Source organism: Neopelma chrysocephalum, unplaced genomic scaffold, assembly GCF_003984885.1.
Source record: "Neopelma chrysocephalum unplaced genomic scaffold, ASM398488v2 Primary Assembly neopelma1_26, whole genome shotgun sequence".
Lineage (NCBI taxonomy): Eukaryota > Metazoa > Chordata > Aves > Passeriformes > Pipridae > Neopelma > Neopelma chrysocephalum.
In genome coordinates, this window is record NW_020897695.1 from 23,971,962 (window position 1) to 23,981,321 (window position 9,360).

At 41.3% G+C, this 9,360-nt stretch overlaps 1 protein-coding gene across 1 annotated transcript in view; it reads left to right on the forward strand.

Moving 5' to 3' along the window:
• Positions 1-655: 655 nt before the first annotated feature.
• TNS3 (tensin 3) overlaps positions 656-9,360 on the forward strand; it is a 222,944-nt gene continuing 214,239 nt past the window's right edge. Inside the window, exon 1 of the mRNA XM_027675943.1 lies at positions 656-766. Within this exon, the coding sequence (XP_027531744.1) occupies positions 671-766 (96 nt within the window). The 5' untranslated portion in view covers positions 656-670. The remainder of the gene's footprint in view (positions 767-9,360) is intronic.

The following is a 9,360-nucleotide window of genomic DNA, read 5'->3' on the forward strand; positions in this document are numbered from 1 at the left end:
GGTATCCTTCCTGCCTCTTAACAGTATTCATCCTTTTGCAGGCAGGGAAAAGAAGTTATCTTAAAAACTTAAGGGAAATAATGTACACAGGCAGGCAGATTACACAAAGAAGCAGGAAATTCCTGTAGCTTCTCCCCTTCTGAAACTGTGTTCAAAGTCATTCTTGAAGTCAACTTTACCCATTTTACTCTCTCAAGTTACTTGGGTACTATCAGCTTGCCATAGTGACAAACTGCTGGAAAGTTTGCTTTTCTTTTGCCCAAAAGCAGCGCACCCTCCGAAGCAGACTGTTTTGCAAGTTATTAGTTTCGTTGTTATTGTATCCATACCACTCAGTGATCCAAAAGCCCTCCCACAAGGAGTAGGGAACGCTAAATATCTCCAGCTGGAGACAGCTTTCAGCACCGGCTTTCTGATTTGTCGTCGCCCCCCACGGAGGTGGCACGTCGTGGTCAGCTTGGGAGCCCGATAACAAAAGGCGATGCGGAGAGGGAAGGGGCTCGGAGAGCGGCCGAGCGGGTGACAGTCAGGGGAGTTCACATCGGCCGGCGAAGCCCAGCACCAGCCGCGCAGCAGCGGAGAGCTCATGCCTGCCGGCGGCGGGTGAGGAGCGGAGAGAGGGCAGAGCCCCGGGACCGCGCTGGAGGCGGGGAACGGCCGGGCGCGCCCCATGGGCGGCCGGGCCAGCCTGGCGTGCCGCGGGAAAAAGGCGCGTCCCTTGCCCCGTCGCCGCGTGGCGCAGGAAGAGGCCGAGACAATGATTCAGGTACGCGGGCGAGGAGTGGGTGGCGGGGCGGGTTTTGGCACTGCCGGAGCCGCGGTCACCCCCTGCCAGGCGCTGGCGGCCGCTCCGCTCCGCTCGGGGTGGCGTGGGGTGCGCGGGGCAGCGCCCGCCTCTCCCCTCGGCGGCGAGGAAAGCCAAAGCGCGGGTTTGCGGGCTGGCGTCTTGGCCACCTCCCTACGGCCTGCCGGGGGCTTCCGGCGCCCGGTTTCAGCCCGACGGAGCCCAAAGCTCCGCTCCGCTCCGCTCCGGTGCGCGTACGCGGCAGCTCCGCTGCGTGCGGAGCTGGGTCAGAAGCGTGCTGCTTTCCCGTGACACTGGCCGCAGCTGGCACATGCTAGAGCATGTGTTCGCCTGCCTACTCTTGCAGATGTTCCTGATTACCTTTTAATATAAACCTCAATCTCTTTTTTTGGTCTTTTTTTTTTTCTTTTCTCTTTACTGTTGTTCAAAAATGAGGAAGGGTTGACAATCCTAAAGTACATTATACCAACTCTTCACGAGTATGAGAGTTTGATCAACTTTGAATAATTCTGGTTTTAGACCCATTTGATCTCAGTGATTTTATGAATGTGGACAAAACCAGAGAAACTGACAAAATAGTAGCTTCTCACACAACTGCAAATAGCAACTACCAGAAATCTGTAGAGCATTAGCTGAGAGTCTCAGCACCATGCAACTCGTTCTATAGGCTCATTCAAGCATCTCTGTTTCTGGTTTGCTAAGCAAAATTCTGGACCTTTGAGTTTTCATGCACTACCTTCTGGATTACCTTTGAAAGCTTGATTCAACAATGGATTTAAATTAATTTTAAGCATATGTTTTAATGCTTTTGCTTACTCAGGTTCAGCTATAGCAGTCTTCCTCTCCTCTTGCGTGCTCAAGTAAGCAAGCTCTTTCATTTCAAATTCTTTCTGAAAACATCCCATTTCTGTTGTAACCTTTATGCTTAGTTTCCCAAAAATTCATGAATAATATACCATACAAGTGGTAAACAGTGGATATATGCACTAAATAATCTTTACTGGTTTCAAGCTCCCTTTGATCGTCTCATATGCACTCTATCTGTGAAAATATCTCCATCACTCTTGTGTCTAAAACTTCAGCCAAGCAGCTTCAAACAGACATTTTATTATTAAAAAAATGCCAGGGAAATAGCTAAGTATATTTTCCTACCAGAGTTGTTTTCCTCTGAGGTGTCAGGCAGCCAGTGGTCTTGTAGCCAAGTGACTTGTTTAAAGGGCTGATTTTTTTTGAAACACATTAAGAAAATGTATCACACTATATGACTTCCAGTCACACTGTGTGGTACCTGTTCACCATGACAGTTTTGCCTCACTGTACTTTGCTTCTTGCTTTTCTTTGTGGCTACCTGGGGATGCTAATTGAGAGTCTGCTTCTCAGGTGGCTTTCCAAGTAATTAATGTTATTGTTTAGGAGTAACTCCTTTTAAGCTAAATTTTTACTTCCAAATTTTTTCTTGTTTCTTCCTTTCCTGTTAAGATATCCTGAAGGGTCAAGTGAACCTGAACATTGAACCTAGGTGCAAGAGAACAAACTGAATGACAAGTCCATGAGAACAAGTTCTCTTTATGTGACACTTAAAAGGAGAGGGGGAAAGTAACACCAAACAGGAAGATACTGAAATCTGGTAATTTCCTTACCACCAATCTATAGGGATGTAGCAGGGGCTACTGGGGCTAAGCAGAGCTTCACCACACTCATACAAAGTTACGTGAAATAGATGGTCTGCATTCTTCTCTTATTATATGTTATTATAAATCAAGAGTTTCTTCTCTTAAACCCATTGCATTTCATTAGTTTTATATTAGCATGAGTGGTAGGGGAAGCAGGGCCAGTAATTCTCAAAATATTAGTTATGAGTTCAAAAGGTGGAGTAGTCTAAAAAGCTGGCATGGACTCCAATTTATGCTGCTATTAAGGAATAGAAAGAGTGAGCAGGATGTATTGACATCAGTGGCTTTCTTTAAATTTGGAAAATAAAAGAGGAGGCAACAAGCAATAGCTTAATAATGAGCTTTCTATATTGCTATTGATCTTTCTTTTACAGCAGCAAGATACATAATATCTATACAATAGGCCATGCAAATTTCTACCTCTGGGTGGTTGAAATAATTGTAATATTAGACATTCTGCCTCAGAATATGCCAGAAGGTCTTAACGCAAAGTTGAAGGGAAAATAGTATGAATTTGACTCTAGGAAAATGTTCTAAAGACCGAGAAGGTTTGTTTGTTTTGTGTCTTCAAGGGGAGTGGTAGATTTTTCTAGTGTGGTTACACTGGACAAGTATTTTTCTCTTGGAATCAATTGAATTAAATTAATTTAAAATTGCCACTAATGCCACGGGTTTGCAGTTATGATATTTGGTTAGGCCTCATCCTTGGGTGGTTTAACAGCTTACTGTGAGGGACTGCTGTGACACTGACTATTGAACCCTGTTTAGTCTGGGCTGGAGTCAGGACTGAATGCAAGCACCAGCCCAGATCAGTTTCTGTATGCAATTCTTCCTCAGCAGATCTCAATGTAACCTGCAAACTCATTGTTTTAATATTTACTTTTTAACTACCTCTTTAGACTGTTATTTCTTCATGTATAATATTGTAGGGAGGTCAAACTCCCTGAACAACCTTTAGTGAGGTCAGACTTTTTTAAGGAGCAATTCTTGCAAGTGTTTTTGGTGGTTTTTTTTCTTTTCTTTTTTTTTTTTTCCCTTTTTCCCCCTGGAAGTGGAGTGTGGGAGACAGGAACTTGTGTGCATATAATTTCTGATAATTTCAGTTCAAGGACTGGTGTTTTTGCAGCTCATAACATTTTATGACAATAACCACCTGTGTTTTGTGTTGCTGATAGTCTCTTGAAAGAAGAAAAAGGTATATAAGTACTGCTGTCCTACATCAGCAAAAAAGCAGAGTGAAAACTGAAGTGCAACGTAAAGTAAATAAAGTAACTTTTTCAGAGTTGCTTAGCAAATACATAAAAGACTTAAGGTTTCCTAATCCTCTATGTAATGCTTTTCTGCTGAAGTTACTTTTTAAGTGATGATTTATTACTTGTGCAAAGCAAGGAAAAAGGAGAGTCCAAGTGTATCTCTGTGCTGTTTTCTCTTGTACAGTAGGCTTCCATATTATATCTAGGTATCTCTGGCTCTCTGTGAAAATGTGCAAATGTGAGGATGCTACTGCATATCAGAGTGTAGTCACCACTATTACATAGTTCATAATCTCCCTGTAGGAATATTCTGACTTCTGCTATTGCTAACTTATTTGTACAGATGGAAAGAATTGGAAGAAAAGTAGTCCTTCCAGGAAGAAAGATTTTAAAGGGTTTATGGCTTGAATAATAAGCAAATAGCAGCTTTCAAAATGCCCACAGGCTCAGAAGTCTTTAGCATAATTTCATTGTATTGTGTTTAGCAACAGAAAAGTCAGAATAAAACAACAAGAATCCTTACAAATATTTTTTTTTTTGCCAGTGCTAACTCCTCTTTGCAGATTGCGGGCCAAAAGGATGACAATAGTAGAAGACCTAGCCAGTGGGGGCATTATTAGTCAAATCCTATTCAAGATGTACATGAATCCTGTGGGCCAATCACCCTTTTGTTATTAAATGTGTTCTTTCATCTAATGAATACATCCTGGAGGAAAGTGGCATAAGTTTTGTTACTTTATATAGACAGGAAATCCTTTAGACTGTGTATCTTGTTCCCTCTCCATTATTATTATTTAACCAGTCAGGATAATACATATAATGGTATCCCTGTTACTAACATTATTTATTACATGAGAATCTCTGGGAAAATGGAAGTTAGCCTAATACAGACTACAGAGCAGTATGTAACTGGAGTTCTTTTCAAGGTCTTCAGCTCAATGTCTGATTCCTTAAATGCAAGTTGTCTGTCATATTTTTAATGACCAAGGAGAGGAAAAAGCTTTTAAAAAACCTCAGGCAATTTTAGCTGCTTTATCAGTTAAGTCTCCAAGTGGTCTCAGACAGGTGAAGTACACTAAAACATAATGGCTGTTACTCAAAAGAATTACATATATCTGAACTTCAGTATCCTGCCTTCTGTCTGACAGCTGCAATGTGTCCTCTGGAAAATTCGGTGGCTAGTTTTCAGTCATTTTAACCCAGTTTTATAGTGTTTTTCAGCAAGAGGGAAATAAACATTTTACTTTAGGAAAATAAAATGTAGCCTTAAAACGTAATAAAATTAATTTCATAGAGGAACTGATAAGTGAAGAAGGATAAAACGCTTTCCTTCCAGAACAATATAAAGTGATTAGTAGGAAAGAGAAGGCTGGGTTACTGCTCTCAAGTGATAGCTGTTAAGATGAAGAACTTTCCCATGCAACTTACAATAGAAAACAATTCTTTTTTGTTTTAGAGTTTGTGGCTTACTTTGAGCATTGCTGTTGCTTTATAATTTCAGAATTGTTTCTTCCCACAGAGTTTAATTATTTACCGTAAATTGTATTATTCTAAAATAAAATTCATTGTTCATTCTCTCTTTTTTTTTTTTTTAATCTAAATAGGGAAGTTTCCTGAATCTTGGACAGTTTTTGGCTATCCAGAAAACTGATAGAATACAAGTCTCAGAGAATAGTGAGGGAGAAATGAATGTGTTGAACAGAAGAATAAGTGGTACAATCTGCTTCAAATCTAGCTACTTAAAAGCAAGGAGGTTAGTTTTGGGCCCCCCACCATTTTATAATGCTGTTTCTTTGTACAGATGGCTCAGAACACAGACAGATCACCGATACCGTTTTATCATCCAAACCAATGAATAAATTATCATAATTGTTATTCAAAACGTGTGAGTTTTTTATGATGGGTTTTTATGATAGTCCTTTTCCTATTTCTCCTTCATTCTAGCCAGTCCTTCTTTCTGACCTTGAGGCTGATGCAGATCCCTTGACCCTCCAAAAGCAGAGGGAGTTCCTGCTGTTTGAGTAGCACTGGTGCCTAAGCAGTCCTGGCTTCTTTCATTAAAAAGTAAAATGTTAACAGCATTACTCCGTTCTACTCATGTAAGAGGTAGAGCATGAGTCTGCCATGGTTGAATGTGTACTTAGGTCCAGCAGTGGGGTTATTCATTCAACAAAGCCCTTGAACATTAAGCAATTACTTAAGCCTGTTCATGTACAATAAAATACTTACAGGCTTATATGATCTTGATGTTTCTAGAAGCTGAATTTTAAAGATGACTTAAAATGGTTTACTGAATTAAAGTTTAGGAGTGATTAATCCCCTAGTGACCCATGTATGGTGCCGGTCATGATAAATTTCTCCCTCCTCCCCAAACATAACAACACTTACCATTATGCTCTCTCTTCCTCCAAAGAGATACCTACTTATTATTTTTTTTGCTTTGTTGTGCCCTCTCAGATAGGCTCACATAACCAGCTTTGTCATCCACTGCCCTCCTTTTTCCTGTAATGTGGCTACACAGATCAATCACAGGGTGTTTGGATGTGACATTGTATCTGTGATGTATCCTGGTATAGATTTTTCACTTGTTTAACCCTGATATTTCTTACTTTATCATGCTTAGTTTATCTATAAATAGGCCCTTGTTTAGGGCTGAAACGGGGTCTGGGTGTATGGCTATTAAAGCAACAAAACTTTCAGTTCTGAACCCAGCTCTTTGTGGCTCTCTTAAGAGACTTCTGGGGCAACATAAAACACATAAGTAAAGTTTAAGAATCTCATATAAAGCCGATAATGACTGCTTAAATATTCCAGGCATGCAAAGATACTTTTCCCCAGGAAATAATTTATACAGGATATAGCTCCTTGGCAGTTAAAATACAAATACTGTGCAGAAAATGAAAGTTAGATTTCAGAGGGCTTTTTCATCTTTAGCGTGGGTGATAATTAACAACGTTGTTCATGTTAAGCTTCTTATGTATAGGGTGGGTTGGGGAGGCATACATGGGAGATACCAAGGGAGTAAAGTTAGAAGCCAGTTAACAGCTTGCAAGAAACGCCATAAACTTATAGGCAGTATTCCTGCTTTATTTCTGTGAATTCTCACTATCTAGGTTTGACCATTAGAAAAGAGGCTATGGTACATAGTACATGATAAGACTGAGTCCAGTTGCTGGATGTTGCAGATGTCTTCATGTTGTGAATTCATTTTATGTGACCTGCCTCTTTTTGTAATTGATCACTTATGGGAAAAAACATTCCCTTGCATTTTGCAAAAAAACACCCAAAATGTGAAGTGGCTTTCTCTTAAAAACAGATGAAGGGAAGACAGCAAGTGCACTCCTTTTCTTTCTTTCCTCCTTCGAGCCTGCTCTGTTTTTAATACATGAAGAGCCAAAATAAGCGGGATTAGATTTTCCAGCTAGATGTGGTTTTGCCATGCCAACTCATGCAAACAAAGTGGGAATGTAAAAAATAAGCATGTGCTCAGTGTATGCTGTTTCTCTGTGAGTGTGGGGAGTTGAGATTATTTTTGTCTTAGTTTGTGCCCTTGATGCCAAGATTTTGCCCCCAAAAAGGCACGAACAAAAGAAACTGCTTAGAGACAAAAATTGTAGCCTTTAAGCAGGAGGTACTTTATTTCGCGGGCCTCCGGAGTGCCCGGGGAACGGTCAGGTCATCCTGGAAGAACCGCTCCGCCTTATCAATAAAGGAACAGGTTTATATATGATTTTTACAAGTGATTACAACACTTCTGTATACATATTCATAGAATTGCAACATACATTATCAATATTCATAACAGGTGGAGTTTAGGCGGAGTTAGAGGTGTGGTCCTCAATTTGGGGAGAATCTGGGAGGGTCGTTCCGTTCTTCAGCCTCGGGGAACCCCCTGCCCGCCTCCCATCATCATCATGAACTTTGTGAACTTTCTCACTTTGGCTGACTTTCTAGTGCATCTGGCAAGAGTTTCTGATGATTTTGCAAGGATACCCAGATCTTGGCCCATCTTCCTTCTTTATCAGGGTGTTCTTCTGAGTACGTGAATTTCTGTTCTGCTGTACCAGTATGTTCTGCATACTTTAATGAATCATCATTTCTGATTATTTCTAAAACTAAGTTTTTCTGCTCTTGCTTATACTTATATTCTGAATTTAACTCTCTACTATTCATATAGTTAATTTGCTTTCTGGGCCTTGCCTGGCTTCACCCTCTGTAGTTCCTTGTAAGATGGTGAGGAGAGGAGTTTGACTCTTCTTCATGGCAACTGGAGGCTGTTTGTCAGCTCACCTATTTAGGGTTTGAGTAATGTTTTTATCCTTAGAAAAAAAGTGTTAATATAGTCCACAATTTCTTGCATTTGTTGTCTAGCATTCTGTGCAGTCTCTGCCCTACTATCTCACCGATTTCTGAGTTGGAAATTATTATTCTGCCTAACTGGTAACTTATTTTTCCTGGAGAATAACTCTGGGATGTGTTTATGAAATGCTGGATTTTTTTTGCTCAATGGGAAAGGGAGTTTGACCTAAAGGCACAGTGTGAATCTTATCGCCATGGAAGAACAGCAAGAAAAAGTAGGAGATTCACCTGAAATGTCTATTTACACCTTAATGCTTTAGTCTGGAACAATTACTTTTGTTAAAAGTTCTGTTTGAAATCTGTTCAGATGATGTTTGAGAATACCTCTACCTTAAAAGTTAGTAGCATATCCAAAATAAAACTTGTATGTAATGTCTTAGAGGTTCCTTTTCAAATGCAACAAATTACAACCTCACATGTCACTTGTAAGGAGTGTAGGAATTTTTGAGTCATCATTTTGATTCCAACTTTGCAGATTTTCCATTGTCTTATCAAAATACAGCATTTTTTAATCTTGACTGTAATGAAATAAATGGAATGGTAAAAAGACACTCAACTGAAAAATTTGGTAGTGCAGCCTGTAACAGGCCTTTTTTTGTTCACTTCATCTGTGCTTTAGCTATCAGTCAATACTGCTTTCTGCACTGCTGTAGTGGTTTGAGCCAGGTTTTCCCCCTGAAACTAAGAAAAGTGGTAACCCCCAGGGGGTGGTGACCCTTGGAGCTTGACCCAATCAATGCTCCTGCAAAATATAAACATATCTCTGGAGACCGGAAGAGAAGCAGTAGTTCTTGTTGGAAGAAGAGGTGGCCATGTTGTAGAGGCCACGAGGAGAAGGGGTTCCAGCCCCTTGGGGGCCTCTGCCCCCCCCCAGCCCCCGGTTGGGGGGCTGCAGGGACTCGGAATGGTGTTGAAGCTGGGCTGAGTGCCTGCGGCTAGGAGCTGGGGGAGTTTTCTCCCTTGTAAGTAGAAGTGGGAGACGCTGGGAGCAGCGACGGAGCAGCAGCGGAGACAGCAGCGTCCGAAGAGCAGGGGCAAAGAGCCAACTGATAAGGACCAAAAGGAGCAACACAAGCCGGTATGCAGCTAAGGCAGACACAGAGGTGTCTGAGGAGAAGGAAAAGCAGCAACAGGACAAGAGAACCAAGCCAGCAGCAGGAACAGAGTTTCGCGGGGTAAGAACTGGATAAACCAAAACCCCCAAACTCGCTAGAGACCCCTCCGAGAAAGAGGAGGGGGTGGTGGACTGAGAGGAGTCCTAAAGTGCAGT